Source organism: Hippopotamus amphibius, chromosome 4, assembly GCF_030028045.1.
Source record: "Hippopotamus amphibius kiboko isolate mHipAmp2 chromosome 4, mHipAmp2.hap2, whole genome shotgun sequence".
NCBI lineage: Eukaryota > Metazoa > Chordata > Mammalia > Artiodactyla > Hippopotamidae > Hippopotamus > Hippopotamus amphibius.
The window spans coordinates 57,031,729-57,054,746 of NC_080189.1; the positions used below are offsets into that span (position 1 = coordinate 57,031,729).

At 37.0% G+C, this 23,018-nt stretch overlaps 1 protein-coding gene across 4 annotated transcripts in view; it reads right to left on the reverse strand.

Annotated features, from left to right (window-relative positions):
• PEX1 (peroxisomal biogenesis factor 1) overlaps positions 1 to 23,018 on the reverse strand; it is a 73,385-nt gene that overhangs the window by 32,423 nt on the left and 17,944 nt on the right. For all 4 annotated transcript variants that reach the window (XR_009053127.1, XM_057730975.1, XM_057730973.1 and 1 more), the window contains 6 exons: positions 22,225 to 22,991; positions 20,492 to 20,611; positions 6,897 to 7,020; positions 6,566 to 6,669; positions 5,613 to 5,695; positions 4,323 to 4,455 (listed from right to left, as the gene is read on the reverse strand). Coding sequence is in view for 3 of the 4 variants with exons in the window: in XM_057730975.1 (XP_057586958.1) it covers positions 4,323 to 4,455; positions 5,613 to 5,695; positions 6,566 to 6,669; positions 6,897 to 7,020; positions 20,492 to 20,611; positions 22,225 to 22,991 (1,331 nt within the window). In the remaining variant the exon portion in view is untranslated. The remainder of the gene's footprint in view (positions 1 to 4,322; positions 4,456 to 5,612; positions 5,696 to 6,565; positions 6,670 to 6,896; positions 7,021 to 20,491; positions 20,612 to 22,224; positions 22,992 to 23,018) is intronic.

A 23,018-nucleotide genomic window follows, 5' to 3' on the forward strand; every position in this document is an offset into this window, starting at 1 on the left:
TGTTAGGCTTTTATAATTCTTTTAATATAGGTTTTCTCCCTCAATCTACTACTATTTCTTACCATTGTTGCTTTGTCTAGCTTTAACACCACTGCACCAGTTCTAATATTTTGCTTTTCATTACTGTGAACTGACAAAACAGCCAAGCTTATTGTGCAAAGTCTAAACGTTAGCAGGCATTCAATAATACTACCATCATCATAGTTTACAGAACTGCATTTATATTTAAAGTCAATGGGCCCCCAAATAATAAAGAAATTAGGGATGCTGGGGTGTAGGCCCCACCTGTCATACTTTTGCCTAGTCAGAGGGCCTTTTCTCTCATTCAAAGTAACTGACATTTGTATAGCACTTTTCACTTTACAAAGCCCTTTCATATATACAATTTCTCTTAAGAATGGTTAATCCTAAAAGACAGGTAAGAAACTGAAAAACTGCCTGAGGTCACAGCCTGTAAGTACATAACAGTGGTGGGACTCAAATCTAGGTCTTCTACTTGCTCTCTCTATTAACCATGCTCCCCCTAGGTGAGATGGTGGAAGTCTGGTTTCTGAATCCATGGGATACCGTTTTTCAAGTAAATATTCTACCATGATGTTATATTTTGAAATCTGACATAGGTAATCTAGAAAACATGTAGAACAGTTGCTATATTTTACCAGCCTTGCACACCTAGAATAAATCCTCCTTGATTGTGGTAGTATATAACTCTTTTCATACATTGGTTGATTTGATTTGCTAATCTTTTGTTGAGGATTTTCACATCTATGTTCACGAGAGATATTAGTCTATAGTTCTCTTGTAATGTCTTTGTCTGGTTTTGCTATTAGGTAATGCTGGCCTCACAGAATGAGTTAGGAAGTACTTCCTCTGCTTCTATGCTCTGAAAGAGACTGTAGAGAATTGGTATAATTTCTTCTTGAGGGTTTGGTAGAATTCACCAATGAACTCATCTGGGCCTGGTGCTTTCTGTTCTGGAAAGTTATTAATTGCTGATTCAATTTCTTTAATAGATATAGGCCTTTTTATATGGACAATATAAAAAGGCCTATATCTATTGGATGAGTTTTGGCAGGCTGTGTCTTTCAAGGAATTGATCTATTCATCTAGGTTATCAAATTTTTAGGCATAGAATTGTTCATTATTATTACTACTTTATTAGTCTTTTAACATCTGTGGGATCTGTAGTGATGTCCCATTTTTCATTTTTTTTAAGAACTTTTATTGAGATACAGTTAACAGACAATAAACAGCATATATTTAGAGTGTACAATTTGGTATCCCAATTTCCCAGTTCATCCCCCCCCAACCCTCCCCGCTCTTTCCCCACCTGGTGACCGTGTGTTTGTTCTCTACATCTCTGTCTCTACTTCTGCCTTGCATTTCCTCCTTCATAGTTGTTAGCATTTGCCTTATGTATTGAGGTGTTCCTATATTGGGTGCAGATATATTTATAATTGTTATCTCCTCTTTTTGGATGGATCCCTTCATCTTTATGTAATGTCCTTTCTTGTCTCTTGTAACCATTTTTATTTTAAAGTCTATTTTATCTGATATGAGTATCGCTACTCCAGCTTTCTTTCGATTTCCATTGGCATGGAATATCTTTATCCATCCCCTCACTTTCCATCTGTATGTGTCCCTAGGTCTGAAGTGGGTCTCTTGGAGACAGCATATATATAGGTCTTGTTTTTGTATCCATTCAGCCAGTCTGTGGCTTTGGGTTGGTGCATTTAGTCCATTTACATTCAAGGTAATTACTGATATGTATGTTCCTATTACCATTTTCTTAATTGTTTTGTTTTGGTTTCTGTAGGTCCTTTTCTTCTCTTATGTTTCCCACTTAGAGAAGTTCCTTTAGCATTTGTTGTAGGGCTGGATTGGTGGTGCTGAATTCTCTTAGCTGTTGCTTGTCTGTAAAGCTTTTGATGTCTCCGTCAAATCTGAATGAGATGCTTGCTGGGTAGAGTATTCTTGGTTGTAGGTTCTTCCCTGTCATCACTTTAAATATATCGTGCCACTCCCTTCTGGCTTGTAGAGTTTCTGCTGAGAAATCAGCTGTTAACCTGATGGGATTTCCCTTGTATGTTATTTGTCGTTTTCCCCTTGTTGCTTTTAATAACTTTTCTCTGTCTTTAATTTTTGTCCATTTGACTACTATATGTCTTGGCGTGTTTCTCCTTGGGTTTATCCTGCCTGGGATTCTCTGCACTTCCTGCACTTGGGTAGCTATTTCCTTTCCCATGTTAGGGAAGTTTTCAACTATAATCTCTTCCAATATTTTCTCAGGTCCTTTCCCTCTCTTCTCCTTCTGGGACCCCTATAATGCGAATGTTGGTGCATTTAACATTGTCCCAGAGGTCTCTTAGGCTGTCTTCAGTTCTTTTCATTCTTTTTTCCTTATTCTTTTCCGCATCAGTGATTTTCACCATTCTGTCCTCCAGGTCACTTATTTGCCCTTCTGCCTCAGTTAATCTGCTATTGGTTCCTTCTAGTGTATTTTTCATTTCAGTTATTGTGTTGCATATCTCTGTTTGTTTGTTCTTTAATTCTTCTAGGTCTTTGGTAAACTTTTCAATCTTTGCCTCCAGTCTTTTTTCAAAGTCCTGGATCATCTTCACCATCATTATTCTTTTTCTGTAAGGGTGCCTATCTCCTCTTCATTTAGTTGTTTTTCTGGGGTTTTATCCTGTCCCTTCGTCTGGTACACAGTCCTCTGCTTTTTCATTTTCTCTATCTTTCTGTGGCTGTGGTTTTCAGTTCCAGAAGACGAAATACTGCCGATGCTGCTTGATACTGCTGTCTGCCCTCTTCCTTTTTTCATTTCTTATATTAGTAATTTGTATCCTCTTTTTTCCTTAGCCTGACTAGAGGCTTACAAATTTTACTGACCTTTACAAAGAACCAGCTTTTGATTTCACTGATTTTCTCTACCGATTACCTGTTTTCAATTATTTGATTTCTGCTCTAATTCTTATTCTTTTCTTCTGCTTACATTGTATTTTAATTTGCTCTTCTTTTTCTAGTTTCCTAAAGTGGAAACTTAGATTACTGGAGTAGTTGCTATATTTTAAGTAAGAATCAAAAGAAAGCAACTGGGCTAGTAAGAGAAAAAAAAGTTATTATACTAGAGTTAACAGTGAATAGAAAGGAAAAAGCCTTATAATTTTGTATTGAAAAAAAGCAAAGGGACTTCCCTGGTGGCACAATGGTTAAGAATCTGCCTGCCAATGCAGGGGACACGAGTTCAAGCCCTGGTCCAGGAAGATCCCACATGCCTCAGAGCAACTAAGCCCAAGCGCCACAACTACTGAGCCTGTGCTCTAGAGCCCGCAAGCCACAACTACTGAGCCTGTGTGCTGCAACTACTGAAGCCTGCATGCCCAGAGCCTGTGCTCCGCAACAAGAGAAGCCACCACAATGAAAAGCCCACACACTGCAATGAAGAGTAGCCCCCGCTCACCACAACTAGAGAAAGCCCATGCACAGCAACGAAGACCCAATGCAGCCAAAGAAATAAGTAAATAAATAAATAATAAATCTTAAAAAAAAAAAAAGAAAGAAAAAAAGCACAAAGACCACACTGCAGCCCTGGAAAAAATACTGCATTGGTAGAGAATAAAACTGTAAGCCCCTTAAAAGGGCAGGGAACCTTTAGCAAGACTGACAGAGATTAGGGACTTCCCTGGTTTCATAGTGGTTAAAACTCCGCACTCCCAACGCAGGGGGCCTGGGTTCAATCCCTGGTCAGGGAACTAGATCCCACACGCACGCTGCAACTAAGAGTTTGCATGCTACAAGGAGCCCGCATGCCACAACTACTGAGCCCACACACCACAACTACTGAGCCTGTGCTCTAGGGCCCATGAGCTGCAACTACTGAAGCCCAAGCATCAAAAACCTGTGCTCCACGACGAGAAGCCACCGCACTGAGAGAAACTCATAAGCCACAACGAAGAGTAGCCCCCGCTCACCACAACAAGAGAAAGCCCACAAGCAGCAACAAAGACCCATGCTGCCAAAAAAAAAAAAAGGCTGGTTCAACATTTGAAAATCAATCAACCTTACTGATACCCTACCAATATCCTAGAAAAGAAAACTCATACAATCTTATCAATTGATACAGATAAAGTATAGGGAGAGCACCACCTTATTCATCACCACTTTTACAATATCTAACAGCAGGAACTCAAAAATATTAGTGAATGAATGAATGCTTTCCATATCTTGTATCAACAATACTATATAACAGATGATCAAAACCCAAAGAGAGGAATTAAAAATTGCTAATTAGTGAATATGAGCACATTTTAATCACATACCTTTCCTCCTGTGAGTAAAAGGGCTCCATTTCTAAGTCCTGCCACAAGGGACATCAGCTGCCGAGACAAAGGGCGACCCAGGAGGCTATGAGTAATGTGCTCCACGGAGGAGACGCCTAAGGCATTCACTCCTCTGCAAAACATGTAAATTGCAATGATAAAACACTGAAGCAGGATAAAATCTAGCTATAAAAAATTCTGAAAACTCTCCTTCCCAGGCTAGTTAATGATTTATAAAAAGAGTAAAATCTTAGAAATTTTCTCTTACTTGAAAGTAAAATGAATTAATGCTAAATCTCAGTCACAGATTTTAAAATTAATTTTATTACTTTCAAACATGCGCAGTAACTAAGTTTTGTACTAATAGGACTCCTTAAGGAATTTGTCTTAATACACAAAAATAACCCACTGAAAATGATTTCTGGTTTGTTATTCAACATTATCATAAATGAATGCTTTTAAAGTGTTAGGATAATTGAACTTATTTCCTCTTAAATGCCATTTTTGAAATCCAGTTTCAATCTGTAGATTATACAAACATGAACTTCAACCTACTTCCTGACTCTGACTGCCAGTTTATTTCTGATAATAAATATCATATATTCCTAAAATTAGTCTGAAGAGATTTTACTTTATACTTGAATATTATGCCACATTTAAACACTGTTACTTTATAGTTTAATCCTTTTACTGAAACATGTACAGATTATACTATTACAGGAAATCAAATCACTACTACTACATCTACTAAAGGGCTCTGTGAAGAATTCTAAGAAGTAATGTTTATGTGAGATTCTTATATTGTACTAAGAGCTAAAGAAATTGAAGAGGTTCTTTTCAGATTTTTTAGTCTTAAAAGTTGAGGAGAACACAAATAATCCCAATCAGTACACCAATCAGATAATGAAGGAATAACTTAATTTGAAATATTTTAAAATATTCAACTAATGTTCTTAGATTCAACTTTTAAAATTAATTTATTAATTTTAAAAAGGATTATTGTTTTATTCAAGCATGTATGATCCAGGTCATACCTAGTTGGAGCTCTTCTCACAGATCAAATCTCACAGTAAAATTTCTAATGTTTCAGACTTTTAGCTATCTAAGAAGAGAAGGTAAATTACTAAGCCAGGTGTGAGAACAGAAACAATACCTGAAAAAAACATCTACTATTGCATTACTAAGACTAGTCAATGACGTTAACATCTAATTTAATATTTACACATAAAAGCCCTGACAAAGATAATGTCAAATGTGTCTAAACATGCTAGTTTGGTCATAACTTCTTACCCCAAGCAGTTCAGCTTTAAAAAAGGAAGAATAAAGTCAATTTCCTCACTGTTTTCTTCTTTTACCATAGGATCTAGAAGGACCTATAGTAGCAAGGAAAAATCCATTTTACATTTCAAAGTTATATCTTTTGCCTGTTTTTATTGGGTCCCAGGAAACTGAATTGCTAATTCTGTTACACCAGAGAGAAAAGATATATTGTGCATGCAAGATTATTACTTAAAATAGCCCTGACAATAATAATAATTTACTCATCCAAAGAATATATTTATGATTAAAAAGCAGTAAAGAACGTCATCGTCTTAATACAGTTTACAGATGTATCTTTTTTGCAATTTTGATTTGTGTCACATTTATTCTTTTCACAATCTTACATTTGTATCTTCTCTGAATGGTATTCTTTATAGGTCAAAAATAGAGAAATAATGTCTAGTTCAAACCACTGAAATTCTAAATGACTAGAGCATCTTTAATTCTACGACAAGAGTAAATATCCTAACCAAAACATAGTATTCTAAAAAGAGCACTTTAAAAATATTTCTGGAAGAAAAGTCATTTGATAATATTTATGAACAGTTGAGAATTTAATAATTGCCAAAATAACATGGGTTGTGCAGCAAAACTGCAAATAAAAATCAACCCCCAAGTTAAGTTTTCATTTTTTCAATACTAGAAGATTTTGAAATCATGATACATTTGCCAGTTAACACAATCAATTCTATTCTTAAAACTTAACTGTGTGGAGGCAATTTTAAATTTAGGATAAATCAACAATTTGCTTAGATAAGTTAAAGAGATTATAGAATAAAATATTTTAAATCAAGTTACTCCTTACTCTTATCATTAGAGTTTCTAGTACACTTTAGGACGCAAGGTAACAGGTAAATTCAAATTTTAAAATAAATCACATGTGAAAATATTATTTCACTAAATATTTAATAGTATATAATTACTTGTATTGTCATCTTCTGTAGCAGATTGGTACTTAACAGAAAAATATTTTTTTCTTTTTCCTTTTCCCAAGAATGAACTATATTCAGAGAAAACTCCTTCAACCCTATTAAAAAGAAGGTAACAAATGTGGTTAGTACTAAAGTTGAGATGAAATAATTTAAAATTTAAACTTAAATTTAAACAAAGGCATTCTTTGATACATAAAATCTACTGTTCAATTATCATTATTAGGTTTCCTGTTTATACATATCACAAGTTGGAAAAACAATGAAAAATTTTCTGACTTCTTTAATAGGAAAAATATCAAAATAACAAGTAAAATATACTCACCATCTTTCATTTCCAGCTTAATATATTCTTCCTCTGATACTATCAGAGGGAGTGTGGTACTAGTATTCTTCTGTAGCCATGAATAGAACACAGTTTTTATGTCTTTTTCACTTATGTCTTTAGGCTGCCAGAGAAAAGGAAAGAACAGTAATGATATTCTTATCCTTGAACTTAACCTTAACATTCTTATTTTAACACCTTATCCTGCCAATAAGATGATGTTCATAAGCATAGATTTGGGATTTGACATTACAGTACGAGTACAGTGCAGCCTGAAGAAACATTTACACAAGTGGCAAAGTTGTAAACGCGCCTCCTCTCTATGCCCAGTGATACACACACCATAATCTAGCTCACTTGATAACCATTCCGACCCCATTCTCCCTTGTCCTCTTTACTGTAGAGCAAACTCTACACTGGGAAAACAAACTACTCTATTTCCAGCTTGGAGCTGTGTGTGCATGCATGTGGCTGCACTCTGGCCAATGCTTTACAATCAGCAATCCATGGGAAGGCCTTCTCTTCCTAATTAGAAGGTAGAGAAACCTTGCAAGGAGAAGAGCTTTGCTTTGTGCCTTCCCTTCTGTAGCCAAGAATGCAGACGTGATGCCTATCACTACTGCAAATGTCTTGCATTTAAGAGGGGGAGAGGCAAAGGCTAAAGACGGCAGAAGAGAAAGACCAAAGAAGCCTAGATCCTTAGTTACATGGTTTAACCACCTACAAACTCCTCCAAACTTCGTGTATGAGGAAAATAAACTTTACGTGTTAGTGTTCTTCCTTTTTGCTTTCTGTTAAGATGGCCTATATACTTAACAAGTAGAGTGTTGTTAATAAACTGTTCAAAAAGTATGAAGAAATTCTGAGAAAAATACTGCTAATTTTTGGAGATTTTAGATTAGTATTATTAAGTTTTAAAAGTCATTTGAAATGTAAAAAGGAATAACAAAAACTCATATATGAAAGATAATTACTATCTGCCTAGGAAAATAAACCTCTATTCTACCATTTCTCAACTAGTCCATTTCTGTTATCTCTCTTCATTCAGAGTTAAGCTTAGATCCACTGATTAAGCTCAGTTTAGAATATGCTTACCACCAAAAGCAAACTAAACTAAGAAAAGGCATCACTTTCCCATTCTTAAAGATCAGAGAAATAGTCAGTTACTTCTCTGAATATTATTGGGCAATGGGATTAAAGACCTAAAGGAAGTTACAAAATGAAAATGAAAACTATTTAAAATCAAGAATTTTAAAATCAGAAAGCAACTCACATTTCCGCTAGAATCAAATATCCTTACGTCCTAAGTGATATAACCAGCTCAGAAAGACCTGCAACTCAGGATAGGAAAGAAATTCTGTAGTAATATCCCTATTTTGAGACCAGGAAAACAAAAAACAATGAGCAGTGGCTAACTATTTTTGTACATAAGACCAAATTTTTGAAATAAAAAGAAAAAAACAAAAAAACATAAAACCAAGCTCAATAACCAAGGTAAAAGCAGAGCTCCTATAAACGTAAAAAAGAAAATTTAAAAGTTAAAAAAAAAAGTCAAGAACCATAGAAGTTCCCTGTTCCAAAGGCTTTTATAAAATGGTCTATATGTTTACAGATTTCTTAAGAATACCAAGGTAATATATATAGGCAGCAAAATATCTGACTTTGAAAATCCTGGAGTAATAAAGACAATGTTAAATTTCCTTCATATTTTTTAAAAAAGATACTGAGAGACTAAACAGAGACAAGATGGCAGAGTAGAAGGACTTCAGCTCACCTTCCTCTCAAGAAAACACCCAAATCACAACTAACTGCTATATAACCATCTACAAAAGACTCTAACCTATCAAAAAAGATACTCTACACCCAAAGACAAAGAAGAAGCCACAACAAGATGGTAGGAGGGGTGTTTCTGGGATATACTCAAATCCCATACCCACTGAATGGGTGACCCACAAACTGAAAATAACTACATGGCAGAGGTTCTCCCACAGGAGCTAGAGTTCTAAACCCCACGACAGGCTGCCCAGCCTGGGAGTCTGGCATCAGGAGGAGGAGCCCTCCAAGCATTTGGCTTTGAAGGCCAGTGGGACTTAACTGCAGGAGCTCCACAGGACTGGGGGAAACAGAGACTTCACCCTTGGAGGGTGGATACAAGGTTTCATGTGCACTGGGACCCAGGGTAAAACAGTGACTCCATGGGAACCTGGGCCACACCTACCTGCAGGTCTTGGGAGAGTTTCCTGGGGAGGCAGGGGTTGGCTGTGGCTCACTGTGGGGGCAAAGACACTGATGGCAGAGGCCCCAGGAAATATTCATGGCATGAGCTCTCCTAGAGGTGACCTCCTGGCACTGAGACCTGGCCCTACCCAACAGTCCAAAGGCTCCAGTGCTGAGACACCTCAGGCCAAACAACCAACAAGGTGGGAAAACAGCCCCACCCATGAGCAGAGAGGCTGCCTAAAGTCTTCCTGAACCCACAGCCACCTCTAAACACAGCCCTTGACATGGCCCTGCTCACCAGAGGGACAAGACCCAGCTCTACCCACTGGGGGTGGGGGGTGGTGGCAGGCCCCAGTCCCTCTCATTAGGAAGCTTGCAGAAGCCCCTGGACGAACCTCACCCACCAGGGGGCAAACACCAAAAGCAAGAAAAATTACAATCCTGTAGCCTGACGAACAGAGATCACAAACACACAATTATATTCCAGATGAAGGAAAAAGATAAAACCCCAGAACAACAATTAAGTGCAGTGGAGATAGGTAATCTCCCTGAAAAAAAGTTCAGAGTAATGATAGTAAAGATGATCCAAGATTCGAAAGAAAAAATAGAGGCACAGACGGACAGGATACAAAAAGTATTTAACAAAGAACTAGAACCTTGAAAAACAACAAAGAGATGAATAATACAATAACTGAAATGAAAAATACACTAGAAGGGACTCCCTCTTGCAAGAGCACTGGAATTACAACTAACTGCTGAAAACCATCCACAGAAAGACACTGGAACTCGCCAAAAAAAACCACCCCACATCCAGAGACAAAGGAGAAGCTGCAATGAGACAGTAGGAGGGGCGCAATCGCATTAAAATCAAATCCTATAAATGCTGGGTGGGTGACTCACAAGCTGAAAAACAGTTACACCACAGAAGTCCTGAGAGTTCTGGGCCCCACGTTAGGCTTCCGAACCTGGGGGTCCAGCAACGGGAGGAGGAATCCCCAGAGAATCAGACTTTGAAAGCCAGCGGAATTTGACTGCAGGACCTCCACAAGACTGGGGGAAACGGAGACTCCACTCTTGGAGGGCATACAAAAAAGTGTGCTCACCAGAACCCAGGGGGAAGGAGCAGTGACCCCATAGGAGACTGAACTAGACCTACCTGCCAGTGTTGGAGGGTTGCCTGCAGAGGTGGGGGACAGCTGTGGCTCACTGAGGAGACAGGGGCACTGGTGGCAGGGGTTCTGAGAAGTGCTCATTGGTGTGAACCCTCCCAGAGTCCACCATTAGCCCCACCAAAGAGCCTGTAAGCTCCAGTGCTGGGTCGCCTCAGGCCAAACGACCCGCAGGGTGGGAACACAGCCCCACCAATTGGCAGACAAGCAGATTAAAGTGTCACTGAGCTCCACCCACCAAATCGGATTAAAGTTTTACTGAGCTCCACCCACCCAGCCTAACCCACCATCAGTCCCTCCCATCAGGAAGCACTCACAAGCCTCCTAGACAGCTTCCTCCACAAGAGGGCAGACAGCAAAATCAAGCAGTATCAGCAGCATGTCATCTTGTGGAACTGAAAATCACAGCCACAGAAAGACAGAGAAAATGAAAACGCAAAAGACTTTGTACCAGATGAAGGGACAGGATAAAACACCAGAAAAACAACTAAATGAAGAGGAGATAGGCACTCTTCCAGAAAAAGAATTCAGAATAATGATGGTGAAGATGATCCAGGACTTTGAAAAAAAATTGGATGCAAAGATCGACAAGTTGCAAGAAAAGTTTACCAAAGATCTAGAAGAATTAAAGAACAAACAAACAGATATGCAACACAATAACTGAAATGAAAAATACACTAGAAGGAACCAATAGCAGATTAACTGAGGCAGAAGGACGAGTAAGTGACCTGGAAGACAGAATGGTGATAATCACTGATGCAGAAAAGAATAAAGAATGAAAAGAATTGAAGACAGCCTAAGAGACCTCTGGGACAATGTTAAATGCACCAACATTCGCATTATAGGGGTCCCAGAAGGAGAAGAGAGGGAAAGGACCTGAGAAAATACTGGAAGAGACTATAGTTGAAAACTTCCCTAACATGGGAAAGGAAATAGCTACCCAAGTGCAGGAAGTGCAGAGAATCCCAGGCAGGATAAACCCAAGGAGAAACACGCCAAGACATATAGTAGTCAAATGGACAAAAATTAAAGACAGAGAAAAGTTATTAAAAGCAACAAGGGGAAAATGACAACATACAAGGGAACTCCCATCAGGTTAACAGCTGATTTCTCAGCAGAAACTCTACAAGCCAGAAGGGAGTGGCACGATATATTTAAAGTGATGAAAGGGAAGAACCTACAACCAAGAATACTCTACCCAGCAAGCATCTCATTCAGATTTGACAGAGAAATCAAAAGCTTTACAGATAAGCAACAGCTAAGAGAATTCAGCACCACCAATCCAGCCCTACAACAAATGCTAAAGGAACTTCTCTAAGTGGGAAACATAAGAGAAGAAAAGGACCTACAGAAACCAAAACAAAACAATTAAGAAAATGGTAATAGGAATATACATATCAGTACTTACCTTGAATGTAAATGGACTAAATGCACCAACCAAAAGCCACAGACTGGCGGAATGGATACAAAAACAAGACCCATATATATGCTGTCTCCAAGAGACCCACTTCAGACCTAGGGACACATACAGACGGAAAGTGAGGGGATGGATAAAGATATTCCATGTCAATGGAAATCAAAAGAAAGCTGGAGTAGCGATACTCATATCAGATAAAATAGACATTAAAATAAAAATGGTTACAAGAGACAATAAAGGACACTACATAAAGATCGAGGGATCCATCCAAGAAGATGAGATAACAATTATAAATATATATGCACCCCATATAGGAACACCTCAATACATAAGGCAAATGCTAACAACTATGAAAGAGGAAATCGACAGGAACACAACCATAGTGGGGGACGTTAACACCCCACTTACACCAATGGACAGATCATCCAGACAGAAAATTAATAAGGAAACACAAGCTTTAAATGACACAATAAATTAGCTTGATTTAATAGATATCTATAGGACATTACATCCAAAAACAGCAGATTACACATTCTTCTCAAGTGCACATGGAACATTCTCCAGGATACATCACATTTTGGGTCATAAATCAAGCCTTGGTAAATTCAAGAAAACTGAAATCAAGCATCTTTTCTGACCACAACGCTATGAAATTAGAAATCAATCACAGGAAAAAAACTGTAAAAAACACAAACACATGGAGGCTGAACAATATGCTACTAAATAACCAAGGGATCACTCAAGAAATCAAAGAGGAAATAAAAAAATACCTAGAGACAAATGACAATGAAAACACAACGATCCGAAACCTATGGGATGCAGCAAAGGCAGTTCTAAGAGGGAAGTTTATAGCAATACAATCCTACCTCAAGAAACAAGAAACATCCCAAATAAACAATCTAACCTTACACCTCAAGAAACTAGAGAAAGAAGAGCAAACAAGACCCAAAGTGAGTAGACAGAGAGAAATTATAAAGATCAGAGCAGAAATAAATGAAATAGAGACAAAACAATAGCAAAAATCGATAAACCTAAAAGCTGGTTCTTTGAGAAGATAAATAAAGTTGATAAACCTCTAGCAAGACTCATCAAGAAAAAGAGGGAGAGGACTCAAATCAATAAAATTAGAAATGAAACAGGAGAAGTTACAACGGACACCGCAGAAATAAGAAGCACCATAAGAGATTCCTACAAGCAACCATATGCTAATAAAATGGACAACCTGGATGAAATGGACAGATTCTTAGAAAGGTATAACCTTCCAAGACTGAATCAGGAAGACATAGAAAATATGAACAGACCATTCACAAGTCATGAAATTGAAACTGTGATTAAAAATCTCCCAACAAACAAAAGTCCAGGACCAGATGGATTCACAGGTGCATTTTATCAAATATTTAGAGAAGAGCTAACACCCATCCTTCTCAACCTCTTCCAAAACACTGCAGAGGAAGGAACACTGCCAAACTCATTTGATGAAGCCACCATCACCCTGATATCAAAACGAGACAAAGATACTACAAAAAAATGAAACTCCAGACCAATATCACTGATGAATTTAGATGCAAAAATCCTCAACAAAATACTAGCCAACAGAATCCAACAACACATTAAAAGGATTATACACCATGATCAAGTGGGTTTTATCCCTGGATTGCAAGGATTCTTCAATATATGCAAATCAATCAATGTGATATACCATAAGAACAAATTGAAGGATAAAAACCACATGATCACCTCAATAGATGCAGAAAAAGCTTTTGACAAAATTCAACACCCATTTATGATAAAAACTCTCCAGAAGGTGGGCACAGAGGGAACCTACCTCAACATAATAAAGGCCATATATGACAAACCCACAGCAAACATCATTCTCAATGGTGAAAGACTGAAAGCATTCCCTCTAAGATCAGGAACAAGACAAGGATGTCCACTCTCGCCACTACTATTCAACATAGTTTTGGAAGACCTTGTCACAGCAATCAGAGATGAAAAAGAAATCAAAGGAATCCAAATTGGAAATGAAGACGTAAAACTGTCACTGTTTGCAGACGACATGATACTATACATAGAAAATCCTAAAGATGCCACCAGAAAACGACTTAAGCTAATCAATGAATTTGGTAAAGTTGCAGGACAGAAAATTAACACACAGAAATCTCTTGCATTTCTATACACTAACAATGAAAGATCAGAAAGAGAAATTAAGGAAACAATCCCATTCACCATTGGAATAAACCTAACCAAGGAGGTAAAAGACCTGTACTCAGAAAACTATAAGACACTAATAAAAGAAATCAAAGAAGACACAAACAGATGGAGGGACATACCATGTTCCTGGATTGGAAGAATGAACATTGTGAAAATGACTATATTACCGAAAGCAATTTACAGATTCAATGCAATCCCGATCAAATTACCAATGGCATTTTTCATAGAACTAGAACAAGAAATTTTATGATTTGTATGGAAATGCAAAAGACCTGGAATAGCCAAAGCAATCTTGAGAAGGAAAGACGGAGTTGGTGGAATCAGGCTTCCTGACTTCAGGCTATACTACAAGGCTACAGTGATCAAGACAGTGTGGTACTGGCACAAAAACAGAAATATAGATCAATGGAACAGGATAGAAAGCTCAGAGATAAACTACGATCAACTAATCTATGACAAAGGAGGCAAAGATATACAATGGAGAAAAGACAGCCTCAATAAGTGGTGCTGGGAAAATTGGACAGCAACATGTAAAAGAATGAAATTAGAACACTTCCTAACACCATACACAAAACTAAACTCAAAATGGTTAAAAGACCTAAATGTAAGGCCAGACACTATAAAACTCCTAGAGGGAAACATAGGAAGAACATTCTTTGACGTAAATCACAGCAAAATCTTTTTTGATCCACTCCCTAGAATAATGGAAATAAAAACAAAAATAAATAAGTGGGACCTCATGAAACTTCAAAGCTTCTGCACAGCAAAGGAAACTATAAAGAAGACGAAAAGACAACCCTCAGAATGGGAGAAAATATTTGCAAACGAATCAACAAAGTATTAATCTCCAAAATATATAAACAGTTCATCCAGCTCAATATCAAAAAAACTAACAATCCAATCAAAAAATGGGCAGAAGACCTAAATAGGCATCTCTCCAAAGAAGACATACGGATGGGCAAGAGGCACACGAAAAGCTGCTGAACATCGCTAATTATTAGAGAAATGCAAATCAAAACTACAATGAGGTATCGTAGTATCACCTCACACTGGTTAGAATGTGCATCATCAGAAAATCGACAAACAGTAAATGCTGGAGAGGGTGTGGAGAAAGAGGAACGCTCTTGCATTGCGGGTGGGAATGTAAATTGATACAGCAACTATGGAAAACAGTATGGAGGGTCCTTGCAAAACTAAAAATAGAACTACCATATGACCCAGCAATCCCACTGCTGGACATATACCCAGAGAACACCATAATTCAAAAAGACACATGCACTCCAATTGTTCATTGCAGCACTATTTACAATAGCCAGGACATGGAAGCAAGCTAAATGTCCCTCAACAGATGAATGGATAAAGAAGATGTGGTAGATACATATAATGGGATATTACTCAGTTGTAAAAAGCAATGAAACTGGGACATTTTTAGAGACACAGATGGACCTAGAGACTGTCATACAGAGTGAAGTGAGTCAGAAAGAGAAAAACAATTATTGTATATTAACACATATATGTGGACTATAGAAAAATCGTACAAATCAACCAGTTTGCAAGACAGAAATAGAGACACAGATGTAGACAACAAACATATGGACACCAAGTGGGGAAAGCGGGGAGGGTTGGGGGTGGGGAATGAATTCGGAGATTGGGATACCAAATTGTACACTCTAAATATATGCAGTTTATTGTAAAAAATAAAAAAATTAAAAGTTTAAAAAAAATACACTAGAAGGAATCAATAGAATAAATGAGGCATAAGAACAAACAAGTAAGCTGGAAGATAGATCGGTGGAAATCACTGCCACGGAGCAGAATAAAGAAAAAAGAATGAAAAGAAATGAGGACAGTCTAAGGGACCTCTGGGATAACATTAAAAGCACCAACATTCATAGTATACGGGTCTCAGAAGAGAAAAGAGAGAGAAAGGGCTTAAGAAAACATTTCAAGAGATAATAGCCAACAACTTACTTAACTAATATGGGAAAGGAAACATTCAAGTGGAGGAGGTTTATAGCAATACAATCCTACCTCAGGAAATAAGAAAAATCTTAAACTGCCCAACATTACACTTAAAGCAACTAGAGAAAGAAGAACAAACAAAACCAAAGTTAATAGAAGAAGCCATAAAAATCAGAGCAGAAATAAGTGAAATAGAGATGAAGAAAACAATAGAAAAGATCCATGAAACTAAACCTGGTTCTTTAAAAAGATAAACAAAACAGATAAATCTTTAGCCAGACTCATCAAGAAAAAAAGGGAGAGGGCTCAAATCAATAAAATTAGAAATGAAAAAGGAGAAGTTACAATGGACACCACAGAAATACAAAGGATCAACAGAGACCACTACGAGCAAGTATACACCAATAAACTGGAAAACCTAGAAGAAATGGACAAATTCTTGGAAAGGTACAATCTGAGACTAAACCAGGAATAAACAGAAAATATGAACAGACCAATCACAAGTTATGAAATTGAAACTGCGATTTAACAACTTCCAACAAACAAAAGTCCAGGACCAGATGGCTTCATAGGCAAATTCTATCAAACATTTAGAGAAGAGTTAACACCTATCCTTCTGAAACTATTCCAAAAGATTGCAGAGGAAGGAACACTCCCAAACTCACTCTATGAGGCCACCATCACCCTGATACCAAAACTAGACAAACATATCAGAAAAAAAGAAAATTACAGGTCAATATCACTGACGAACATAAATGCAATAGTCCTCAACAAAATACTAGCAAGCTAAATTCAACAATATATTAAAAGGATCGTACACCATGATCAGCAGGATTTACCTCAGGGATGTAAGGATTTTTCAATACTCACAAATCAATCAGTGTGATACACATTAACAAACTGAAAATTAAAAACTGTATGGTCATCTTAATGGATTTGCAGAAAAGCTTTTGACAAAATTCAACACCCATTTATGACAAAAACTCTCCAGAAAGTGGGCACAGAGGGAACCTACCTCAAAATAATAAAGGCTATATATGATAGGCCCACAGCTAACACTGTACTCAACGGTGAAAAGCTGAAAGCATTTCCTCTAAGAACAGGAACAAGGCAAGGATGCCCACTCTCACCACTTTATTTTTCAACATAGTTTTGGAAGTCCTAGCCATAGTAATCAGAGAAGAAAAAGAAAAAGAATCCAAATTGGAAAAGAAGTAAAACTGTTGCAGAAGACATGATACTATACATAGAAAATCCTAAAGAAGCTATCAGAAAACTACTAGAGCTCATCAATGAATTTGGTAAAGTTGCAGGATACAAAATTAATAGACAGAAATCTCTTACATTTCAATACACTAACAACAAAAGATCAGAAAGAGAAATTAAGGAAACAATCCCATTCACCACTGCAACAAAAAGAATATAAAGTACCTAGGAATAAACATACCTAAGGAGACAAAAGACCTCTGTTATGAAAACTATAAGACACTGATGAAAGAAATCAAAGATGACACAAACAGATGGAAAGATATACCATGTTCTTGAACTGGAAGAATCAATATTGTCACAATGACTATACTACCTAAGGCAATCTACATACTCAATGCAATCCCTATTAAATTACCAATGGCATTTTTCACAGAGGTAGAACAAAAAATTTTTTAAATTTGTATGGAAATACAAAAGACCCCAAATAGCCAAAGCCATCCTGAAAAAGAAAAACAGAGCTGGAGGAATCAGCCTCCCTGACTTCCAACTATAGCACAAAGCTACAGTAATCAAAACAGTATGGTACTCGCACAAAACCAGAAATACAGATCAATGGGACCGGATAAGCCCAGAAATAAACCCATGCACCGACAGTCAACCTATGACAAAGGAGGCAAGAATATACAAGGAGAAAAAACAGTCTCTTCAATAAGTGGTGCTGGGAAAACTAAATAGCTACATGTAAAAGAATGAAACTAGAACATTCTCTAACACCATACACAAAAATAAGTCAAAATAGATTAAAGAGCTAAATGTAAGGCTGGATACTATAAAATTCTTAGAGGAAAACATAGGTAGAACACTCTGACATAAATCACAGCAATCTTTTTTAATTCACCTCCTAGAGTAATGAAAATAAAAACAAAAATGGGACCTAATTAAACTTAAAAGCTTTTGTACAGTGAAGGAAACCATAAACAAAACAAAAAGACAACCCACAGAATGAGAGAAAATATCTGCAAGTGAAGAGACCCACAAGGAATTAACTCTCCAAAATATACAAACAGCCCATGCAACTCAATATCAAAACAAACAATAAACCCCCCAAAACAAAAACCAAAGCCAAAAAGAAAACCCCCAAACCCCACAACCCAATCAAAAAATGAGTAGAAGATCTAAACAGACCTTTCTCCAAAGAAGACATCCAGGTGGCCAAAAGCACATGAAAGAATGGTCAACATCACTATTAGAGAAATGCAAATCCAAACGACAATGAGGTATCACTTTACACCTGTCAGAAGAGCCATCATCAAAAAATCTATGAATGCTGGAGACAGTGTGGAGAAATGGGAACCCTCCTACACTGTTGGTGCGCACATGTAAATTGGTATAACCATTATGGAGAACGATATGGAGGCTCCTTAAAACTTCCATAAAAATAGAACTACCATATGATCCAGCAATCCCACTCACTCCTGGGCATATATCCAGAGAAAACCCTGATTCAAAAAGATACAGGTACCCCAATGTTCACTGCAGCACTGTTTACAGTAGCCAAGACATGGAAGCAATCTAAATGCCCATAGACAGAGGAGTGGATAAAGAAGATGTGGTACATATATACAATGGAATATTACTCAGCCATAAAAAAGAGTGAAATAATGCCACTGAGGTAACATGGATGGATCTAGAGATTGTCATACTAAGTGAAGTAAGTCAGACAAAGACAAATACCATATGATATCACTTATACCTGGAGTCTAAAAAAATGGCACAAATGAACTTATTTACAAAACAGAAATAGACTCACAGACATCGAAAACAAACTTATGGTTATCAAAGGGGAAAAGTGGGGTGGGTGGGAAGGGATAAATTAGCAGTTTAGGATTAATGTATACACACTACTATATATAAATAGATAATCAACAAGGACCTACTGCATAGCACAGGGAACTCTACTCCGTATTCTATAATAACCTATATGGGAAGAGAATCTAAAAAAGAATGGATATATGTATAAGTGAATCACTCTGCTATACATCTGAAAGTAACACAATATTGTAAATTAACCATACTCTAATATAAATTTTTAAAAAAACCACAAGATCAATAACCAAAAAGTTAAAAGAAAATGACAAATCACTGTATACTCTTCAGCCAATGTGTTAAATACTCAGTTGCATATTATTATGGAAATGGCATTTATTCGATTTTTCTTCTTTTCTAGTCACGAAATATAAGCTAGCTTATCTGGGGTTTCATCAAGTAGAAAGATCTGTTAAAATGATTACATAATGACCCTGATATAATGACCATCAATATCCAGAGGATCCAGAAGTATCACTCAAATTATCAGAGAAGGATTAAAACATGTTTGGAATTTTTTAAACATATAATAATTTTCCTGTATTATAATTCTCTGAGAACTGGCAATCTAAACTGGTACAGATGATAATACCCTATTAAAAAAGATTTTAAAATTAAATTCCATACCTCATTTCTTGACCATATCAGTTTCTATTAAATTAACAGCATTGAAAAGTAAAAAAAACAGTCTAGCTTTTATGCTGCAATGTTAATACTGAAACACCATGTGAGAATTTTTTTAAAAAATTACCCAGATGTAGCAAAAATAATCTTTTAAAAGCCAAATTATCCATATTTGCATTGGCAAGATATATATAACGTGTACCACTTATTAAAGACTTCTTGGTTTCTCAAAAAGTTAAACATAGAATTGCCATATGACCCAGCAATTCAACTCCTACATACGTACCCAAAAAACTGAAAGCAGAGATTCAAACAAATACTTGTACGTCAATATACACAACAGCATTATTCACAATAGTTGAAAAGGCAGAAATAACCCAAGTGTCCATCAAAAGATGAATGGATAAACAAAATGTGGTATATACATAAATGGAATATTATTTAGCCATAAACAGGAATGAAATTCTGATACAAACTATAGTGTGGATGAATCCTGAAAACATGTTATGTGAGCTAAGCAAGACACAAAGGCCAAATATTGTATGATTTCACTTACATATAAGCAACTTCACAGAGACTGAATACAGATGAGAGGTTATCAGGAACTGGGGGAGGGAAGTATGGGGAGTGATTGCTTAAGGGACATAGAGTTTCTGTTTGGGGTGACGGAAGTTTCGGAAACAGATAGCAGTGATGGTTTCACAACATTATAAAAGTACTTAATGCCACTGAATTGCACACTTAATGATTAAAATAGCATTTTATCTTATATATATTTTACCACAATAAAACAAAAAGAAAAAAAGACTTCTTTGCCCTTCTAGCATAAAGGAGTACATCCTTATTACTTAGCTAAAGCAACTAGAAATTTTACATGTGGAAAACAACTGTGATGTAACATGTAAATCTGAACTCACTAAGTTTTCTCTAGGCTGTAATTTTAGAGCTCTTGGAATTTTAGGGGTAATTTCCACTGGAGTTATTTGGACTACTGCATGCATTTCTATATTTAGTCTCTTTCTCAGGTCATCTGGAATCTGAAATATATAAAAATAAATAAAATATAAACACGTTAAAAGCTTGAGAAATACTCCATAGCATAAATACTGATATTAATTTTAATCAATTCAGGTAAATGACAGATGCTATCACGATTCACAGCATAACCTGATGGGCGTTCTGATACTGTTGTAACATAAACATTTCAATTTTTCCCCTACATTTGTTTCTTTTAACATCCTCTTGAGAAGATGATCAGTTTTGATCCATTCAGTCAAGCCTGTTTGACTACCTGATGGCAACTACTGCCACTCCGCACTGGCCATTCCCCCAACCTTTAAAGCAGAGTGGGAAATGCAGGCTCCTCACTGCCATCTCACCTGGTCTCCAGGACTTGACCATCATCACTTTTTCACCCCCTCCTCACCATGTAATATCAAGAAAATAACAGTATTTCCTGCCTAATGGCAGAACCATTAATAGAAAGAGATAAGTCATAATAAAGTTCAGTGTTAGACAATTTGATTTTGAAGATGCAGTAGGATCTTCTTAAGTAAGAGATTAGAGCTAACAGAAAATATGAGGCATGGCTGGAGTTTTAGAAAATGATGTAGGCTGAAAGAGATTAAAACTTTGTAAGTTGCCTATGTAAAGGTCACAGGTAAAACTGTGAGGGTAAAAGAAATCTACAAAGGAGGCCCCCTTTCCTTCCCATTGTTCTTCCCTGTCCTAACAATTTCCTCCCTTCTCACCCTGAAGTTTCATTTCACAGTGGTTTAAAATTAGGTTCAAATAAAAGGGGCTGATGACTTATTTCACATAAAATTAACATTAATATTTGAGGCCAGAGACTTCCCTGGCGGTCCAGTGGTTAAGACTTCACTTTTCAACGCAGGGGGTGTGGGTTTGACCCCTGGTCAGGGAGCTAGAATCCCACCTGCCTTGTGGCCAAGAAACCAAAATATAAAACAGAAGCAATATTGTAACAAATTCAATAAAGACTTTAAAAATGGTCTACATCAAAACAAAAATCTTAAAAACAAAAACATCTGAGGCCAGGATGAGAAGGTGAAATGCTAGTTGCTCTACTTTTGACCTCCATCACACACAAGTTAAAGAGCTGATACCAAGAGGGTATGGAGCTTCTGGGTACATGTGAGTCCAGGTTATCTCACGCCATGGGTCTCTCCCTACACTGGGCATTTTCCCCAATACATAACAAGTCCTTCCTTTGCTTTCAAGAACTTGGAAACAAATCTTCCACGGGAATTAAAGATGTGAGGCCTAGTTCTACTTACAAGCTAATAACCCCAGGCAAGTAATTTTGACCTCTCTGAGCCTGTACCTATCATAGCTTATACCTGTCCAAGTTTACTTAGCCAGGAAATACACAAACCTTACCCAAATAAGGACTTTACCCTGCGATCACAAATGTGTCCCTGCAGTAACTTTAGGTACTATTTATTACACTGGTTTTCAATTTGTATATAAAATATTATTTTAGTTCATAATTTGGGGAAGTTCAAGCAACATAAAGTTACTTCCTCCCTAATTATAAGATTTATACTAACCCATTTGCTGTACACCAGAAACTAACACAACACTGTAAATCAACCATACTTCAATTAAAAAAAAAAAGATTTATACTAACCCAGACTTTCCCAAGATGAAGAGCTTCTAAGTTTTTGGTGTATTTAGTAGCATTCTTCAATTCCTCAAGTCCATTCCAGACTACCTTTAGCACACAAGTCTTGCCAGCTTCTTGACTATGGTCTGGGCTAATCTGTTTTTGATCGAGTGGTTCTGACATCTGTTTCTCTTTTTCAGGTGACAGGACATTTTGTTTTGTTTTACTTTGCTGTTGCTTTGGAGAAAGCAGTTTAACTAGCTTTCCATAGGTCACAGTAAAGCTGGGCTCCACATCAAAATATTCCTGGTCCCATGGAAATACATGAATGGCATAATGTTTGTGAAACACAGAAGTTGCTGACATATTACATATGCTGGGAGGCTGAGATTTGCATACTCTGAAAATATTGTCCAGAGGAACAACTGTTGATTGCATATTTCTGAATGCATTGATTTCAGTTAACCCCCAGGACGAAACTTGTTTCTTCTCAGACCCAAAAGAAAAAATGTTTCCTATCACAGTCCATAAGCTTGGTATTAGTGACGAGTCAACTGTACTCTCTGAATCTGTTTCTTTACACCCAGTGACCCCAATAGTATTTGATTGAAGTTGCTTGCTTTGAAGTTCTTTTGTCAATCCCTTTTGGTCTCTTCCATAATTATGAAATTTTCCATGTGCATTATCTGCTTTTGAAAATGTATTCTCTTTGGCTTGGCGAGTCTTTGGCTGAATAAGGAGCTTGCTATCAGTTTCCAGCCTTCCATAAGGAGCAGCTGGTATTAGTGCAACTGTGTAGAAAACAAAGGTCATTAGTG